This window comes from Drosophila eugracilis, unplaced genomic scaffold (assembly GCF_018153835.1).
Source record: "Drosophila eugracilis isolate 14026-0451.02 unplaced genomic scaffold, ASM1815383v1 contig_670, whole genome shotgun sequence".
Taxonomy (NCBI): domain Eukaryota; kingdom Metazoa; phylum Arthropoda; class Insecta; order Diptera; family Drosophilidae; genus Drosophila; species Drosophila eugracilis.
This window is the reverse complement of record NW_024573558.1, coordinates 239,550-259,436: the sequence shown is the minus strand read 5'-3', so window position 1 is coordinate 259,436 and position 19,887 is coordinate 239,550. Positions and strand designations below refer to the sequence as shown.

The 19,887-nt window shown below is 43.9% G+C and overlaps 4 protein-coding genes across 5 annotated transcripts in view; 2 read left to right on the top strand and 2 right to left on the bottom strand.

Moving 5' to 3' along the window:
- Positions 1 to 394: 394 nt before the first annotated feature.
- LOC108104219 (proteasome subunit alpha type-4-like) lies at positions 395 to 1,300 on the bottom strand. The gene has a single exon (XM_017210162.2). It carries the CDS (start codon positions 1,245 to 1,247, stop codon positions 474 to 476), a length of 774 nt encoding a protein of 257 aa, XP_017065651.2. The 5' UTR covers positions 1,248 to 1,300; the 3' UTR covers positions 395 to 473.
- A 3,043-nt stretch (positions 1,301 to 4,343) lies between these two features.
- On the top strand, positions 4,344 to 5,565 carry LOC108104221. Its single transcript, XM_017210164.1, has 2 exons — positions 4,344 to 4,426; positions 4,825 to 5,565. The coding sequence occupies exons 1-2, from the start codon at positions 4,406 to 4,408 to the stop codon at positions 5,245 to 5,247; spliced, it is 444 nt and encodes a 147-aa protein (XP_017065653.1). The 5' UTR covers positions 4,344 to 4,405; the 3' UTR covers positions 5,248 to 5,565.
- Positions 5,566 to 6,066: 501 nt separating this feature from the next.
- On the bottom strand, positions 6,067 to 8,521 carry LOC108104215 (adhesion G-protein coupled receptor G2). The gene is made up of 2 exons (XM_017210158.2): positions 7,354 to 8,521; positions 6,067 to 7,297 (listed from the first exon to the last, which is right to left on the bottom strand). Exons 1-2 carry the CDS (start codon positions 8,468 to 8,470, stop codon positions 6,153 to 6,155), a joined length of 2,262 nt encoding a protein of 753 aa, XP_017065647.1. The 5' UTR covers positions 8,471 to 8,521; the 3' UTR covers positions 6,067 to 6,152.
- Positions 8,522 to 12,675: 4,154 nt separating this feature from the next.
- Positions 12,676 to 19,887, top strand: part of LOC108104225 (guanylate cyclase soluble subunit beta-1) — a 46,502-nt gene continuing 39,290 nt past the window's right edge. Inside the window, exons 1-3 of one of the 2 annotated variants that reach the window (XM_017210172.2) lie at positions 12,676 to 12,866; positions 15,751 to 15,852; positions 16,701 to 16,774. In XM_017210172.2, the coding sequence (XP_017065661.1) occupies positions 15,850 to 15,852; positions 16,701 to 16,774 (77 nt within the window). In that variant the 5' untranslated portion in view covers positions 12,676 to 12,866; positions 15,751 to 15,849. Of the gene's footprint in view, positions 12,963 to 15,750; positions 15,853 to 16,700; positions 16,775 to 19,887 lie in introns of both variants that reach the window. The other variant, XM_017210171.2, reaches the window with a different exon arrangement.

Genomic DNA, 19,887 nt, shown 5'->3' with positions numbered 1-19,887 from the left:
TCCCCCTTCGTTTTGGCTGCCTGGGATTTACATACTCATATCTCACATAATGTGTGTATAAATAAACCGTGGAGCCGCTAAAAGCCACACCGCATCAAAATGGCCCCCGGGAATTGCGTCAGAATGAGAATGTGTGGCCGCGTTTTCGTACGGCTCTATCGGTTTTGGTTTATCCGCACACTGAACCAAAAATATAAGCAAAACAAAATGGGTTTATTTAGTTTGTTTTCGCTTTTGCCACAGCCATAAAACAACTCAAAGTTGTAAATAATTTGGGCATAAAATAGGGAATATAAAGGGAAAGCCCCCACGACTTTGCCACTGTCCTTACCCATATTTTTTGTACGACCGAATTACAGTCGTGTTCAGGGTAATAGTAGTTATGGTAGATAAATAATCTTCATTAAATCTATTTAATAATAATATCAATATCCATAAATCAAAAATATAAACAGATTACAACAAAAAGTTAACTAGGAAGTACAATGCCTTCCCTTGGCGGCCTGCGTCTGCGTTGCCCTATACTTCTCGATCAGCCTCTGCATCTCAGCTTTCTCAACATTTTTGTAGATGGTGATGTTATCCAGTCGCTGCAGAGTGGCCATTTCCACCTTGGAGGATCTCAACTTTCCACTATCATAGGTCATGTCCAAGACCTTGATGGCCACATACTTGGCGTGCTCGAGTGTCGGAGCCACGTATCCTCTGGCAAAAAGTTCCTGCTGCAGGATACCCACGGCCGCCCCCGACTTGCGGCCAATAGAAGTGGCCTTCCAGCCACTGTAGTTTCCACTGGGATCCGACTGGTATAGCTGGAAACCAAAGCGGGAGTCCCAGCCCATGTAAAGCAGAGATACGCCGAAGGGCCGCTTGCCTCCATATTGCGTATACGCCTGTTTGATGTCGCACAGGTTCGAGACCAACTGCTCGCAGGGAATACCCTCTCCGTAGGTGCAGAAGTACTGCTGAGCGATCAGCCTCATCTCGGTGGTCAGCACATTGCCATCCGCCGTGTTGCCCGTGGCACAGCAGGCCGTGTCCAAGCTCGACCGACAGATCCTGTGCACAGGAATGCTGGGGTCCAAAAGTTTGTTCGTGGTCCGGATGGTGGCCAACAGAGCACTGTCCTTGGCAAGGATTCCCACGCAGGTGGCCGATCGCGAAGCGGCTTCCATGGCATATTCCACCTGGTAGAGTCGGCCCTCCGGAGAGAAGATCGTGGTTCGAGAGTCGTAGAGACGAGCCATTGTAAGAGAGTATATAAAAATATAAAGGATCTCACTCTTTCGGTGTTCAAAGGAGAGGCTTACATAAGAAAATGTATAACTATTTTCAAACTTAAAAGTGCCTGCAAACTAGATAGGTAAAATGATAAAAAATGATTTTTTTTTTCTTTCTTCTTTGAGTGGGAAGTTGCTCCTTTTTTTATTTTAGATATTTTAACAGCATTACACTTTTTTATTTTATGTTGATAAATTAAAATAAATCTAGTTCTTAAAACAATAAAATTTGTTTACCAAAGGACAACCATTATTTTTTTGAAGGCAGCTGTTGATGCATTTCCCTGAAAAAAGTTGGAAAAGCTGAACAAAAACGTAAAGGCCACTACTTTACCATTCCCTTTAACCATCATTTATTCTCATTTTCCGCAGTGAAAAGTGTATGTGGCATTGGGGATTATTGCACAAAGCGCATAAACTTATTAAATATGCAAAATCTCTCATTTTTTCTGCGGCAAATGGAAAGGCTCGTCTGTCAGTCGGAAATTTGAGGCTCTGCTGTGTTTTATGATAAATGATTTGCCAACGGGGAGTTGTCGAGCGGGCCTGGGGCCATAAATAATGCACGGGGCCAAAGGTCAAAGGTAAACCAATGCCGCTGGGCCTCTGTGGCGTCTTCATTAATGTCAAACTCCATTCCACAGAACGCTCTGTCAGTTTTCCAATTGACTGCAGTCGGCAAACTATCTTAATTAGTTTCTCGCTGGCCAAAAAGTTTATTCAACCCCTGGATTTGCCCAACCTGAATGGTGCAAAGGGAACTCGAAAGAGAACCGAAAAAGGATGTCGTGTTTGTGCAGTATAAAATCGATGATCCATTTTACGATCCTGATAGGTGATTAGGTAATGGTAATGGGTCTGTCTGGCCTCTCCGCACCCTGAAAACTGGAACGAGGCCACTCCCTGGAAAACGAGAGGAACACTCGAGAAGGGAATGGTGAATGGTCTTAAGTGGAGTGCGCCAAGTCGATTGGAAAGCAATTCGCTTGCCCTTGCCATGCATAAAATATGAGGCAACCAGGGGCCATAACTCAATTTGCTGCTACATGCATCCTCATCCCCATCCCCATTCCCATCCTCATTCCTATTCCCATTCCATCTCTGAAATCCCCGCATCATCATCAAATCGAAATCGGTATCGGAATAAAAATAAAATGCCTGTCTGCAATTCGGTTTAGTTCAAAAGCCCATCAAACTCATTACGTAGCATTCAGGCCTGACCATTTGGGCAGCACTTTCCTCCTTTCGGGCTGCTTTCTTTGTTTATTTTTTGACGGACGAATCCCCAACGTGGAGCGTATGTGACAGAGGATTTAGCACTCAGCGCCAGCTGGACTCAAATCAGCAGAAAAAAGGGAAAATGAGTGGGTGGCCATGGCTGATTATGATGCGCCCCTTGTATAACACATACGGAATAACACACATGAAATATGAAATATGAACAAGCGAGTGAGTGAGTGAGTGAGTGAGTGAGTGAGCGAGGCAGCACAGCTGAGCCGGAAACGACCCTCATCAATATGGATTTTATGATGGACATGTGGGCCACGTTCGCAGTGAGTTCCAGTCCGAGTTGAGTTTGTTAAATTAATTGCATAAATAATTTACATAGTAATTACACGCACTCCTACTCGAGACTCAGGAGGAGGAGACGCTCCTTTCCCCCTTTCCTGCATATAAATCAAAATGCTAATGCAATCGAGTCGATATTTGCATTTTACGTAATCTTGCAAATTCCTAATTACGTAATGCCACAAGCTGGTTGCCGGCCGCAGTCGTTGAGCTTTAATTGCGTTTCCGTTTCCGTTCCGCTGAGTTATCAAGTTCTAACCCCATCCCCTTGGTGGCAGTTGCACTGAACTATACTTCTGGTGGAAGGCAGTGATAGATAGGGTAAGGGGTAACTATGTCTTAATTAAAGACAAATTATCCTTTAATAACTATTAATTTGATTAACATGTAGTTAAGGATATAAAAATAATCTAAATAAGACTCTGTCAATATTAATGAATAAGACTTAATTAACCAATTGATGTCTGAATTTATGATGGCATTTCATGCTGATTAACTAGCATAATTAATCAAAAGGAAAACAAATCAGCGACTGCTCGGATTCTGCTCGGCTGATTACCATTTTACAATCAATCGAGTAGTCATAAAAATGCTTAAAGATCATTTACCAATTGACGGGGTGTGTATATGTTAATCTGGCCAATGGATTGATGATCGGCCGTTTCTCAATCGATCAGCGATCAGCGATCACCGATCAGCAGCAGGTCGAACCACTATTGCACGATCACAGCTTAATGGCTTAGCATATGAATCGCATTATGAGGTCTTTTGTTGGTGACTGTCCATCTTGGGATCAAATCCATATTCGAGAGAGACATCTTTTGGCATATCGAATGACAAGACAAACGATCGACGCGCTTTTAATGCGCATTGTCAGGCATAAAGAGGCGACGATTAAAAATCAATATAAATACATCGATGGCTATTGTGAGCGCACTACAAAGGAAGCTCTGGACACGCTTTATATCTCTTTATAGAAACCATTATGCAAATTCCCAAATAAAGACCCGACCCCATGTAAAGCAAGCGCTCATAAAGTTGATTTATGCAGCCGAATCATAGCGAATTTGAATAATTATAATGGCGTGAACAGCCGAAGAGTCGCCTCACAGTCTGAGCCCAAGAAACGCGACCCACAAATCTATCACTGGGATCTCTGGTGGTCAAGAAAAAATGGCAAAGATTGAGAAAATGGTATCTCCAAGGGGCCGGGGCCCTCGTTTGGCCAGATTTGGCTAGATTTGGAGGCACCTCGTGATCGATCCAACTGGATTGCCAAATGCATAAATCACGTGCCAGCGCCTCGAGAAACAGAATTAGATTTCACACAAAATAGAGAACGGAGATCTGAGATTGGAGAATGTCCGCGACTGGCTTCGCTGACTATTTGGTAGAAATTTATGTAAATGCAAGAGCCGAGACCCTGAACTTGAAACGAGTCGGCGGAGCAGAAGCTCCGATCACTTCAGTTTGCTGCTGAGTTACCTGGAGAACGGTCGGAAGTTCAGAGTGGGATCTGCCTGGAGGAAAACTTGTTAGACACGGACTCTAAGATCATGTACAGGACGTGTTTTTGGGTAAGATGGTTGCCGGAAACGCTTTCTATGGATATACATTCTCTGAGTGAATCATGATTTTGTGCCTCAGAATAGATTTACTGCGTGATTCATATACGATATACGATTCGCTGATCAAATGAAACATTTCCACTGGATATTAAAGTGAAGTGAATGGTAAAAGGCTGGAGTTGTTAGTGAATCAAATAAAATGAATCATAGAATATAATGTTCACCTTTAGTAGTTGTTTTCAACGATTCTGCCACTAAATAAATACATCTTTAAAGACAAAAGTTTTCATTTGCTTAAAGCCAAGGCTGGCGCCTAAAACCTTTTACCATCTAAAAGGCTGAATATTCGCACATTATTTATTTGGCCATTTAAATGATTTATTAATTAAATGTAATTTGTCTTGCAGCTGTTAACCCTTGTGGCTGTGGCTAGTGCCGCCACCTTTGGCCGGGATTACCTGCCACGCCCAACGGCCAGGGCCTATGTCTACCCCACACCTCCGCCCAGCACAATGGCCCAGCTACGCCGGATAATCCAAGGTCACCTGGAGCGATTCCAGCAGGCGGAAGAGGCCCACTTCTCCCGTCGCGCGAATGTTCAGCTGGGAAAATCGGATTTGGCGGTGGAGAGGAAACCGCAGGCAATGCAATTGTGGGTGGTTCGCACGCCCACCGTTTCCGGCGCGGCCTCGGAAAACGTACTGGATTACGCCCTGGCACCCAACACGCCCACGCCGAAGGACTACGCGCATAAGTTCCTGCCCGAGGGCAAGGATGTGGTACCCGGAAGCTCTTACATACCACTGCGGTTGCTGGTGATAAAGCGCTGAAATCTGAAGTCTCGGGCAGCTCGGCGGCTTGGCGGCTTGGCTTTTGTTGTTCGAAAACAAGTTCCGGCGGAATGCCGATAGCAGATAGCAGATACCCGATACCCAATGTCCAACCAGTAGTTGGCTAATTGGCTTTAAGCTTACTGGTTCTTACCGCTAGTTTAGCAATACTTTAGTTGATTATGTTAAGGCCCACGTTGGCAGCCCAGTTCGCTAATCTAAATTAAGTCACCACATCCCGGAGGTCCGTCTCCAAGACTTACGACCTTACCGCATCCAATAAAATCGAAATTAGACTCAGCCGTGTGCCGTCGTAATCTATGAAATACATTCACCAAAAACTAAGTTGTCATCTCATTAACATAAATTAGAAGACATAAATTTGAAGTGAGCGGGGAACTACTTGGCTTCAAGCGGTTAAAAGCTGCCCACAAAACCGGTTGCCTTCTATCGGTAAGCTGTTATGAAAGCTTAAAGCTCCGACGCAGCTTAGTTCAGGTTTAGTCATTAACTAAGTTCGTGAAAGCTTCGCTGTTTTATTTCCAAAACCAATGCTTTGGATGTTTTCCATTTAAATATGCATACTTACTGGACTATTTATGACTTTTTAATTTCACCCCTTTATTAATATTCAAAGTTTGTTAGGAAAGTTGGTTGCTGAATCACTGCTTTGATGACTAACCCCTTATTCGAAGGGTAAGATAACCGGTAACCATAGAGCTGTAGAGATAAGAGATGGGATAACCAACCAGCAAAGCATTTTGGGCTCTACTTATTCTACGCTGAACTAACACCATTAAGGAAAATAACATCTAACTCTATCATCTAGATACTTTTTATTTATTAATGATTTAACTTAGTTAATTTCTTCAATTTACTTGCTAAAACTACATTAGTTAACCTAGCTAATTACTGGTACTTTGAGTAGATGACTGACTCAGGCGTTTCAAGCTGGAGTCCGTGGGCATTTCTATGGTTTCCTGATCTTTCTTTCTGCCCAAACTGCAGCAGAGACTTCGCCAGGCACGCTGATTATCCTTGTTGAAAACTATGAAGTAGATGAAGAGGACAAACCCTTGGAGAGTGGCCGTGAGGCAGAAGAGGTAGGCGAAGATCCTGCCGAAATCGAAATAAGTACAGAGACCAAAGATCCAGGTGATTCCCAGGAGAAAGAAGAGCAGCACGAAGAGGCCCAGTTGCTTAATGATGAGATCACGCGTGAAGAGGGCCTTATAGACACTCCAGGTGATGTAGCCCACCAATATGGCATTGGCCACTGTGATCAGACCAATCGGCAGGATGACTCCCAGACTCAAACCATATCCCGAAGGATAGCACAGAACAGCTGCATTCTGCGTGGCATTACTGGGTTTGTAGGAGTCGGGATCCAGGAAGACCACCATCAGGGTGGGTATTAGAGGCAATGTCCAGGCCACAATAGCGGATGCCAGAATATAGTGTCTTGGGTGATTGACTCCAATGACCCTGACATATCTTTGATACTGCAGGAAGCCAATGATGAACATCCAGCTGAAGACTACCAGCAGTAGGTACTGCATAACGGCTCCGATAAGGGTGCACCGCTCCAAATCGGTTTGACCCAGCTGCTCCAGTAACTGGCTTTGGCTCACCACCAGGAAGAAGAGCAACTGCAGGCCCAGGGCAGTGCAGAGATTTAGTAGTATCTTCGTCGAGGCTAGGGTCCTGAAGCTTTTGAAGATCACTGCAGTCAGGAAGATGATAAAGAGTCCCATCAGCGAGAGGATCAAGCCAACGTTAGTGATTATATCCAAGGTATGATCATCTTCATAGGTGTCCAAGCCAATCTGCATTTTGCTCACTCCCAGTAGGAAGGTGAACTGGGTGAGGTGATCCGCGTGGCAAAGGATCACCGGATGCGATGAGTTGTCCATGCAGCCACTGCCACAGGTGGAAATTCCATCACTTAGCCAGGTCTCGTAGTTCCAGTAGCCGCACCCACCTTCAGATTGAGTTTGATTCGTATTTCCATTGCGAAGGAAGAACGGCAACTTTTCAGGTAGTCTGGTGTCTAAAGAAGGAGAAGTTGTTTCAGTTCCTTTAGTCTATAAGCATTCTTACACTCACCTTCCACTCCTGGTAAGGTTATAGAGATAACATTACTAGTCGGTCGTCTGAGGAGTTCTTCTTTCGTCTCCACAAAAAGTGCATCTCGAGTATAGACCTTGAAGACCAAATAAGAGGCTCCCTTTTGCTTCAGTTTCCTCCAAAGTGTCTCAGGCAGAAAGACCGCAGTCTCCAGATTTTCCATCGCCCGCACATCATCCACATTATCGGACGAATGCAGCATTTTGAATTCCGATGTATTTGAGAAGATAGCCATTCCAGTAACATTCATCACCGACGGATCCACGAAAAACACACTCAGCTCGCTCGTCTTCAGAACCACAACTCCCATGTCAAGAACCGACTGGAAGTTGAACTCCGCACTGTTGCTAAAGGCGCTGATGTTATTTTGAAATATCTTTGAGCTCAGTGAATCTAAATAGTCCTCGAAGTTGCTTAGCAGGGCATTTGTGGCATTAACATCGGCTGAAATACGGAGGGTTTCGTTGTCCGTGGACATTACCTTCTGGCAAATCTTCATCAGGTCCCCGATGACTTCAGCCTTTCTTTCTGGTTTCTTGACGAGGGAATCGAATATCTCAGAGATACTGAAGACATCGGCGGCTGCGAGTTTTTCCTGTGACTGAGTCAAGAGGCCACTTAGCTGGCTAATCATGTCCGGCGGATTCTTTACAGCCAGAAGGTTTATACTTGAGCTGAGCTCGGGGGCTGATCTGCAGGTTATATGATCCATATCTTGCCAAACTCTATTTCCATTTCGAATCTGGCACCTTCGTGTGATGGGAATTCCTCTTTCATTGAGACACAGATCCCGCAGATGTGCTTTTTGCCCGACTCTTGTTTTCTCCACTCGATTGGTTCGTTCTTCCAAGCCGTCGCTCGTTATGTATTCCAGTTCGAAGTCCTCGGCCTTGCAGAATCCTCGGTTGCAGTCCTTGTAGGGATTGTGAGAGAGCTGTCCGTCTGTGTCCACGCAGAGGAGGAACCGCAGGTTCTTCAGGTGGCAGTAGTCCAGACACCTGCCAACGTTCGGCTGATCCAGGGCATAGAGGGGCGGGCCCGTACTCCCGAGCACGAGTATTATATAGCTTGCAATCCACCAGAGAAGCAGCAGCATAGTACTATATCTTTTAACTTAACTTAACTTAAGCGCAGGCTGCGTTGTCGCACTCCCGAAGCTCCGCGATCGACTGACGGGGGAGCGATAAAAAGCGACCGGCGATGAAACGTGTTTTCCGCTCCTCATACCCTGCAAATAGGGCCTGCAAGAACTGCCACTTTCTTACTTCTATAGCTGCGAATTTGATATGCTGGTCTAGTTCCAGCCAAGCTCAAGGTCAACAGGTTTGTTGGTCTGATGGTGGACAGAAGTGCAGCATCTTCTATTCTGTCTGTTCTAAAAATAAATTAAAATAAGGTATGTAATCCTAGGAAAGTCAATAATCTGCATTTTGTTCACAAATTAAAGAACTTTTATTATTTATCTATCTATCGAGGGTAGCGTTCTCCCTAATTAGAAAAGCAAATAATGCTGATAAAAGATAAATGGTACTTAACAAATTTGTATATCCGAAACGCTATACGCTTGATAAAAGGTTTTCCATATAATAATGAAGTTCTCGGAATTGATATAGATTGTTTGTTTATCTTTTTTACATCTCTGAAAGCATAATGATAGCAGTCGTTATCAGAATTCGAACTACCACTGATTGTTTATAGGGTAGTAAAGGGTTCGACTTCTGAACTCCCCTATCGTTCTCTCTGATTAGAAACCAACTCTCGGTTGAGAGAAGCCTTAACTATATGCATGCAACGATCGGTAGCTGCGGGATGTCAGCAACTGTGATAAGCAGCCACCTTTAGATACTTCACCCCACTGCTGACTAGAAGGTGTAGATAGGTACATTCAAATATTTGCACTCAGATAAAAATGTAATCATGCGGCGACTCTCTCAAAAATTAATGTTCTATTGTTCCAGGTGTGAATCTGCATCTTAGATAGGAAATCATTTCCAGTTCACAGTTCAAGATAAACTTAATTAAATTGAATAAAAAACAGAAATAACTTTTTTCAGTGCAGGGCCCATAAATCCGCAGCTTATGAGATCAAATCTGTCGATAGGTGGCGATGGAATTAACCGCGTGAATAATTAGATGCGCCACTTGAACAGCTGCCACCAACATCGCCAATGATCACTTGATATTTTTTCACTTTCTGAACAGCCACTCAGGTCTGAAGAGCCAGCGCGCGCTCGTAGGAACGAGTCTGAATATTTCCCGGCAATTTAGAGAACCTCCGTCATCTGTCATTGGCGGCAGAAGATGAAGCAGAGCTTGTAGCTGATGAATTGCCACATCTACTACTGTTCCTATAATTTGAGTTGATAAGGAAAACCACTTCTCATTCATTTATTTATGATTGAATTCTATATATATTAATTCCTGTTTAATGAACTGATAAATCAAGAAATAACTTCTATTCCCCGCAAGTATCGTTGAGTAACCCTGCTATGGAAGTCCACAGAAGTCTTGCCTAATGAGAAGGTTGATGTTTGTGAACTGTGGCCTCTGGCATTCGTTTTACAGTTTATGGAAATCAATAACATCTCTCTCTCTCTCTCTCTCTGCCCGAATTGCAGTATTTATATTCAATTATTAGTGATGCAAGTGGAAGATGCAACGACTGAGAGATGTCATGGCAGTGCAAGGACATTGTTTACCTTAACTGAGATACACCCATTATCCTATCGAATGTACACGCCCGGAGGCGACTTAATCTGAATGGGCTTGCGGATGCCAAAGCATTTCCATTTGATAGGCTTGTGCTCGCAATTCTGTAATAAGTGGTTTAAAATAGAAACTGATTCATGCCGGCAATTATAAGTACCAGGCAATTATAAATAAGCGTGCTTTCCGGAGTATTTATTACCATCTGCTAGTTAAGTAATTATTGTTTTTTAAACACACAAACATTGTGTTGAGCTTTTGAGTTAGTAATAATTAACGAAATAAAAGCAGTTAGGAGATACATCTGAACTGCAGTGCAGTTTCAGCCTTTGATATTCACATCTGTTATTTTATATTTACTTTTTAAAAAAGGTCTCCTTACTTACTTTCCTACATAATGTATTTCTATGGCAACAGTTTCCCCCACTTTTTGTTTGGGATAAGAAGCAATACCATCACTGGCACGTAAAACAGCACAAAAAGACACAGGACGAAGGAGCTGGGGAGAGGGTCCTGCTTTTCATTGTCATGGAAGATGGCCCGGCAACATGTTTCGGCTGTGCAGAGTGCTCTGGCAAAGTTGGTTCCACTTCAGGAATTTATTTACTCAAGTGTGATGCGATTATCCTGATGCACTTGTCCTTTGTCTCAATGCGCTAGTTACGCCCGCTGGGCACCGCCCCAAAAAACACAAACAGACTGGAATATTTCCGTGGGAGCTCGGAGCTCGGATCTCGCAGTTGGTATGTGCAGCCATTGAGATGCCCCAAAAGTTTAGTAACCCCATCTTGGCTCGGCCTCTTAATTAAATGCCAGCCAGATAGTCATCTTCTGGCAAACGAACTTGATTAGAGTCCAGGGGCAGTCGGTATTCTCCTTCTGCAACCAACACGCTCCATTTTCCTGGCACAATGTTGGCAGGACCTCTCGATGAGTTGGCTTCTTTTATTTCGCGGTTACCCTCAACTCCTTCACCGCACTCTCCAATGAAACTGGATCAAAAAGATGACTAGTAACGAACTCAAGTGTCCACAGCAGACGCCCTCTGTCTTCGAGTATAGGGTGTTATACATAAATTTACCAATGATAAATATTTTTATTTTATATTTTGATAAATAAAAGTCAGTAGTCAGTTATACTTTTTGATCTGTCAAACATTTGGGTATAATTTCCTTTTTCCACATTACTTACTTTCAGGGTATTCAGATCTTCGGTGTCCATAGTCAGCTCTCCTATTCAGTTTCATAGTTAGTTAGCATCCCGGCACAGTTTTTGGACTGGTAGAGAGCCATAGCCACCGGCGAACTGACAATGACTTTGAGGGTCTGCAGGCAGGCCAGCTACTATGATACCTGGTTATCCAACTGGCAGAATTGGCCCGCCCTTCCGCCCATCAGCCCGTCCTGACAACTCCTCCTTCAATGTCACCGCCAGCGATGTTCTGTCGCCAACGCAGATGCCTCTGTTTTTGTGGCCGGATGCTCTTTCGACCTTTGTGCGTTTTGTGGCGCTGAGAAGGGAGTAAAATAGCGCCAAAAGCCACCACAATTAAAACTTGGACAATGCGTTTAATTATGTTTGCGGAGAGTAATTAATTTATGCACCGCTTAAGCGCACATGAATATCCGATTGATGCACTCTGCGACTGCCGGTGCTGTGGGTTCTCCGAGTGGGTTTGCCGTGCTGCTTTGTCGCTAACAGGTGCTTGTTTAGCCACGCCCCAGTGCGCCTCATTGGCCGACCTTGCCGCCCATCAGCCACCCATCTGCCACCCATCTGCCACCCACCCATTCAATTTCAATTACTGTACTGTACGAGGACTTCTGTTTGCCGTTCGCACTGCAAGTGTCTCTAATTTATTTGCTGCCTCTGGAGCGCTGAAATGCTCATCTGCTTGACTGGAGCTGCCCGAAAATCTATTGTCGTAGGTAAATTGTGCGTGAGCCATTGACTAAGGCGGGGGGTTTGACAAAAATCAGCACGAAAGTAAATAACGCCGGCAATAAATAACGCCGGAAACGGAAGTCGGCTGGGGGTGGCACTGCGAAATCGAGTCGCGTCTAACAAATCAAAACTACTGAAATCCAGATTCCAAATGAACTGAAAAATGTTTTAAAAATATAATTTTATAGTTTTTTTCAACAGTTAAGTAGGTATTGTTGTATAAAATTCCCCTGCAAGAAAAAAGGCTGCATTTTCATGATAAAAAATTAAAGAGTAAAATTAGCATATTAATTAATTTTCGTATATAATCTTAATCCTTATCCGTATCAGTTTTTCATCATGTTTTTTTCGTACAATAGGGCTTAGTAAATATAAAAATATACTATAGTTAGTTAGTCGATATAGTATCATTCAGAATCAGACAGTCGCCACCTGTTGGGGGGTAGCTGAGAGTACTAGAGCGAGACAGCGTGCGAGAGCGAGCTTTTCCCGCCGAAAAGCTTATCCGACCGCCTCGCTTTCCTGACGACCAGCAACAACAAACAGCTGAGTGGGCCAGGCAATTGGCAGCCGACAAAGGAAAAGCGGACAAGTGTCCTGCGAGCCGCCTTTAATACGGCGCTCCTTCGGCAGGAAGCGCTCAGTCGTCGACGGCTGATTCAGGCGAATTGTTCACTCCGGCGGACAGTGTGCGGCGGAAGACCTAGCGGACTGGGAACACTCCTTGGGAAAAGTCGCGCGCGCGTTTCGCGTTCCTTATCACACGAGTCAGACAGTGAAAGTGGAAAGTTATCGCGAGAGTGAAAGCGAGACCCGGAGACCGTGGACTGGAGCTAAAAAAAGTAAAAAGTAACAAGCACAGAGATAAATCACAAGTTGCGAATAAACAAAAGCCAGGGGAATCGCCCAATAAAAAGAATCGCGCGGCTCAAACAAATGTAAATTATCCGCCCACACACACACTGGCTTTGTTTTTTGTGAGCCATATTCGTATATGACACACACACACAGGCATGCAGTCCACTTGGCCCCGGATATTAAAGCATACTTCTGTGCGCTCTAATTTATTTCGGTCCCGGGCAGATATTTCACGCTATCATTGTCCTTAATTTATGTGGTCCTGCGATTCTCGTGCGAAAGTTGCCAAATAGAAATATTTGCCTCAATATGTCAAAGTTTATTAGACATTTAGCTTTGCGTGCCCACGGCAATTTGCTGACAGTTGTTTTAGTTGCTCGGACGATAGTGAATGTCCATTATATTTGATAAATGCCCAGGCGGACACAGAGTTGAATCTACAATTGCTTTTGCCACATTTTCCGCTCAGTTCCCTTTTACCCAAAAGATGCACTGCAGAAAAAGGCGGACATAATATATTCCCTTAAAAGTTTCTGAGAAGAAAATCGCCTTAAAAGTGGTAAAAGTTTGTATTCCTTGGCAGTAAATAATAGTACTTGGAGTAAATAATAAGTAAAATTATTTGAATTTGGGTGCTCTCTGAAGGGTTTTCCTTGATTTTGTAAGCCAGTTGAAATATTATTTTTCCACTGTACAAACTCAACTTTGTGGAGGACACGGCATCCACATCCTGCGGCAGTCCTGTGGCCATGTTGTGTGCACTGTGCCTCATTTTGTGCCCTGGCCTAATGGCAGGCTCATCATTAACTCAGTTATTGTCAGTTTAGCGCTAAATTGACAGGCAGAACGACGGGCCTCCAGGAAGGGGGCATGCTGGAGGGGGTCTTTTTCAACTGGGCCGAGTAAATATCGTTTTGTTTTTACTTTCGCATCGCCGTCATTTTGTCGCAATTATCAAATGGCGTGCTCGTCATCGCCAAACAGCAGTGACAAATGGCCCCATCGAAGAAACTTTGGCCCCTCCTTCAATAAGCCTGGCCAAACAAATTGCAAAGCCCTCGGAATCGAGACTTATTTACACTCTTGTCCCTCGACTTCGGGACGAAAATAGCACAAGGACCTTCTGTTGACAGTGCCTTACCGTTATCAAAATGCCAAATGTTGCACGTAATTAAAATTCGCTCAATTGGAAGGATGTCAGCAGCCCGAGGTCATTCGCAAATAGGTATTGCTGGTGGAAGCTCTGCTGATTAAAATTCCCCATTCGGGAATATCGCAATAGGCAAACGTGAGGGTTGAAAAAGTCAAACAATGACATACATATGGCTTAAATAAACAACAGCCATGGCAGGCACATGTACACACGAAATACATGCTAATATATCTGTCTTATTACGAGGCTCCTAATGGGCTACAAAAATGTCTGTCAAGATGGACGAAAATCGATATTTCTCTCCGTTGGCTTGTTTAAAGTGTTTAAAGCGTTCTCGGCAGGCAGGTGGAAATCCCTCACGGCTGGCCGAACTCACTGTGCTTTTCCCCGTGTAACTTATCATTGCTGTGCAGGCCAAGTTTCCCTCTTTTCAATTCGAGGCAACTTTTCCGGCCAGGGCTGCCATTTTGTGCTCCACTCGTTTATGCCAATCCTGCCCTCAAGGCGATCCCCTGCCTAGGCAACTCCCAAACTCTGTACACTCCGTAGAAACCCAACGTTGGCAATGCCTTAATTGCCCTGCACTCGTCGTGGCGCATAAATTTCGAGTTTCACTCGCATTCGCTCTTGGCCAAAACTGTGTGTGTTACCTGTTTTTACCCGACTTTTGTGTAATTAACCAGACGTATGCACCCTTTGTAGCCTTGTTTTTGAAACGCTAAGCTGTCGTCTCAGCTGCTACCCTATGAGTTTCTAAGGATTTATAAAGAGCATATATGAGAGAATGTTCTCTACTGTTTGTTTTTTGGGTTCTTATATCTTTTACTTAAGATTGAAGGATTTTTATAGGTTAGATCTAAATCTGTGGTTCTAGTAAGCTTATATCTTTATTTTCATTTTTTTAAATCATATTTTATTTTATACTTACCACCCTTCTGGGTAGCTAAAATACAAAGAAAGTTGTCTTGTACTTTCTTGGGGATACATAACCAGTTTTTCAGGGCATCTAAGGATTCGCCAATGCAAATCCCAAGCCCGCATTTTCCTCGCTTAAATTGTGACCCAGTTGATGGCTGAGCTGCGGTTGATGGTGTGCTTTTCTATTGGTGTATCGGTGTGTTGTGCCTTTGGCTTCCGCACGTGTTGCATGTGGCATGCAACAAACAGCACATATATAGCACACAAAAATGCAGATGTAACGGCGCGGCAGCCGAAATGGCCCTAGAAATTGTTGCTGCCAAGTTTGGAAAGTGCTTGGGGCCACTTGGCCCGACTTTTCTTCCTGCGCTCATTTAAATATTTGATTAAAGTAGGCCTTTAAAGCGAGACTGGAAAACTGGTGAGCGGAGAATGGAGAGTGGGCCAGCAAAACCGATTTGATACCACATAAAATATTCATAAATGGCAGCGTTGCAATAATAACACTCCAACGCATTCAATTGCCGACCCGCTGCTCATTCATAAACCGAACGAACATTCTCCACTTGCCACTTGCCTCGCTCATAATTGTGCAGACCGCAATGTTTACATTGTAATTTTCATTACACTTTTTGCGTTTATCATAGCAGTCATATCAGTTGGGTAAACAAATATAATTTATTACATTTTCGTTGTCGCGCTCCCAGGGGAGCTGTGGATGTCGGCCGGCGGACAGACGAATCGCGGAAATGAAATAAATTGCAATATCAATATTGAATTCTGGTGTCCAATTTCAGTTGTGATATGCGTTTGAACATATTCGTTGTGAAAGTGAATTAAATACGCCAGCAACGCGTTTCAATTAAGCGAAAACCGGAAAAGAAAAAAGCACCAAAATGGTAAGTGGTATTTAATTAGGAATCTAATTAGGCGTGAAAAAAACAAAAGGATTTAAAGTCGCTCCCATCAGTTTTTGTTTCGATTAAGACACCTGCTTCGGAAAGCCCTCAAGTTGATCTAATGATTGCGATTTTCGCAGCATTTCAAACGTGCTTCATGCCTGCTCCCCATTGAACTTTCTTGCTATCTCTGGGTGGCATTTGAGACTCCATTCTCGTGCGCTGTAACAACATTTCAATGCGCCCAACAAAGGCAATAAACATCAAATATCGGTTAGATACATCTTCATCAGACAACCGAGCAGAAAAACAGAAAACAGAAAGCCCAGGGAGCTAAAAAAAAACCAAAAAGCAACAGCAGACACAAACAAAAACACAGAAAAACACACTGTCGGCCCGAGGACGAAGCCTCATGTGTGGCCAACTAGACGTATGCGTAATGTATGTAAATGTATTTCAAGTATTTTGCTTGTTTAGTATTACTTCCGGCGGAAGCGATTGATTGCGCTGCGTATCTGGATGGCAGAGGTATGTCAGCCGCATCTCTTTTTTATTTCCTTTGAGGGACTTGATTTCGCACAACAAATCAAATTGATTGCTTTTCGGATACATTTAAAACGAAATGAAAATGCGCAATCGCTATTGATTTCGCATATTTCAAATTTATCGACTCAAATCAAAGCCTCTGTCCCGTCTGCAAACGCAATTAAAGCCCAAGAGCTCACATTTTTACGATGCGCCAGTGTCGGCAGCAGATATAGAGACACTAGAGTGACAATATTGATGTTTGTTTGAGAGCCACCATAAACATAAGTACTAATCGGTTACTGTTCTCTCTTAAATCGCAGTATGGCTTCGTTAACTACGCCCTGGAGCTGCTGGTGCTGAAGCATTTCGGCGAGGAAATATGGGAGAAGATCAAGTAAGTAGCGTTCAAGTGCCAAGTCAACAGTCACCCGAACTCATTAGCCAAATGGCACAGTGCTCTGCGAAACCGAATCGCTCTCCTCAATACAATCTCGAATTACCCGAAATATCCTGCGATTCATTTCAAGGTCGTGCGCCCGCACAAACAGATTAACAGCCACGCACTTAATTAATAACTAAAATACATAAATCCCCCCACATTTGTCTGCCACGTACCGCAATTAACTAATTATCCATTTTTCACATCGGACATGGACATTCAGTCGATGGGCGTGGCCCGCCCACACAGTCGTAGTCGCAGTGAGATATACATAAATTAATTGAGGCTGTTTGTTGTTGGCGGCGCATAAACAAGCAGGACACGCGTCGCATTAATGCGTACACGGATTTCCCAGGCCCCCAGAACCAAGGGGTCGAACCTACAAGTGCAGCCTAAAAAGGTGCACTTTAAGAAAAGAAGAGGAAAGAAAAGTTCAAACTATATTCTAGATCATGTCTTATTGATTAAAGAATGTGGTTTGTGGGCATAACAGTTGATCTTAAGTAAGGCCAACATATATTTGAGGGATACTCCCTGTCAAAGGACTCCTTATTTCCCTCAGTGCACTAAGTTAGCGGAAATCAACGCCCCGAAACGGCAACGCGCCTTTTGCGAGAGTGAGGGTGAGTTTGTTTATAGGAGCGTTAGTGTGACTACTGGCTATATATACTATATGCGATTCGCATTTATCTTAATTAAGTTATTGATATTGCTACATGGCTGCGCCCGTGTGTGTTCTAGTTTGCTGGCGAGCCTTGAGCCCTGAGTCATAGACTAAAGGAGTAGTCTCCTACTAATTGGCCGTGATTTATGATTTTGGATTGCCTAACCGCAAGTCACTTGCCATTTGTATCGGCCACGTTTACAGATTGCTAATGAATTGAGGCAGTCAAGGGGCCGCCTGGCCCAGACAACCCTTTAATTATGGCGAAGAAAAGGGAAACATTGCCAACTTTTCTCATTAGGTGGGTCTGCTCAGAAGGAAAAGGTAACAATGGCAACGTTCGCAGCACACTGGGAAAATAGTAGACCTTTGATGTGAGAAGTCAGACTAAAATATTTCAAAATCAATGACTTTACTTAATGAAAGGAATTCAGAGGCCTTAAATTAATCAATACGCTCTTCACAACATTATTGGGTTTCTTTAAATAAATGAATTTACATTTTCATTACACCCTACTAAGTTATTTTTCTTGGTGCAGTGGCGACCCTTCAATTTAAATGCCTGCCAATGGGGTCGGCATTGACATGACTTTAATTACATTGCAGTTAGTTGGCAGTCGAAGCCACAGTCGTAGTCGCAGTGCCTCGGGAAATCGCTGCAGCGAGAATCAAACTCATTATCCAGCACTTGAGGCGCCAAGACAAAGACGGGTTCTCGAGTCCCACGCCCATGTCTTGTGCCTTCTGTCCTGCGGCCTCCGCTCGGGGCCATAGTCCTACCACCATCGTTCTCGTTCCTCAGATGGGCCACATCGTTTGACGCCGTCCTAGCACTTGAAGGCATTGTCAAAGCGATCATTAAAGCGAGGAAAAAAGAAAAGAAAAATGGAGGCCACAAAGGGAAAAGGGGCCCAGGGACGTAGGTGGAGAGGTCTGGCTTGTCTGGTTCTGCCCGGCTCGTGGCATTGGCATTGGCATTTGCCTTGATTGACACCCAGCTGACCGCATTGATAGATAGTAGTCAGTCGGTCTACCTCTTTGTCTGCCCACTTCTGATTGCTTTTAAAGCCTGCTCCCAGGACCTTAAAGTCGGCTCCTTTTCTGCAGCCTTGCCGCTCGTGTTTGCGGCCACTTAATCAGAATCAGTGCGTTAAGTGCTTTATGCTACTTGGTCTCGGAGCATAATTGCAGCACATCAATCTGCAAATGGGTCTCATTAATTTGCCTAAACAAGCTGCTGGATGATGGCGAAGGAGGAGGCAGCAAACTTCCAGTTTAAAGCAAAGATGAAACCGAGTAGATAGCTTAAGGCGTCACATTAACCAAGTAGCTACACAAAGGAAGACCATCGGTACTTAGGTTTAAACTGATTAGTTACTTCATCTGAGGCACTGATAATCCCATTTCTATGAAAATTTAAGCACTTTGTAGCAATGTTGATTGCTTTGATAGGAAAAATGATTATTGTTGGTGTTCTCGGTGAGTTTAGAGTGTCAGTTCTTCAACCAATACACTCACAACAGCCAACCAACGTCCAACCATTCGCGTTATTGTTATTTTCCCTGGCTCAGCTTTTCATCTGCTGCTGTTGCAAAAGTCCCTGTTATTGTTATCCTGCTGGCGATGTGCGTGTTTGTGGCACTTTAGACAAAAATCGATTTGCCTATAAAATGCTTTACAGCAACGACCACAATGCGGCCACAGGCAGGAGTGGAGGCTAGAGGTTCGAGGTTTGAGCTGCTTGGCTTGTGCTGGAATTGGATTTGCCCTTTGTGCGAGTGTGTCAATATGTCAGTCAACTCTATAGACACTATATAGTCATATGGTCATATGGTCTTGTGGTCTGAGCTGTCATATGAGCCGCAGCTGCTGGTCAGTCGCCAATTCACGCTAATGCGTTCCGATGCCTCATCCTTTTTCTCATCGACCGATTTAATGCGTGCGGAACGATATCACTAATTTGGTTGAGTGTCGAGTGCTTTTAGCAGCGTGAAATCATGCTCCAAGCTCCCTATCCCTATTTCAGGCCAAGGGCTTGTGATGTATGGCTAGAAAGTTTCCCGAGCACGTCAACGCCGACTTGTCATATTAAATGTAAATTTGTTAGACATTTTTGAGGCGAACACGTGCCATTGCCGTTTACCAAATACTTTTGCGACTTATTAGCTTCGCCGGGGAGAAGGAGTTGAGTTCAAGGAGAGATTCTTGCTGACAAATACGGAAAATCCATCAATCTTCATTGCGCTTCACTGGAATTTCCATCAGCATTTCGGAATTGGGGCGGTGAAAAAGCAATCAGCCAGCATTTTGTCAAGCATCCTGCTAAGGACACTCATTTGATTGCAGGCATTTGCGAATCCTTTTCCATTAAAAGCGCATTTGTACGTACATATCTTTGTAAAAG

Coding starts and splice junctions, on each gene's coding strand:
- LOC108104215 (XM_017210158.2), bottom strand. CDS start 8,470: ATGCTGCTGCTTCTCTGGTGGATTGCAAGCTATATAATACTCGTGCTC. Junction 7,298..7,353: donor AACCTTACCAGGAGTGGAAG/GTGAGTGTAAGA, acceptor CTCCTTCTTTAG/ACACCAGACTACCTGAAAAG.
- LOC108104219 (XM_017210162.2), bottom strand. CDS start 1,247: ATGGCTCGTCTCTACGACTCTCGAACCACGATCTTCTCTCCGGAGGGC.
- LOC108104221 (XM_017210164.1), top strand. CDS start 4,406: ATGTACAGGACGTGTTTTTGG. Junction 4,427..4,824: donor TGTACAGGACGTGTTTTTGG/GTAAGATGGTTG, acceptor TTTGTCTTGCAG/CTGTTAACCCTTGTGGCTGT.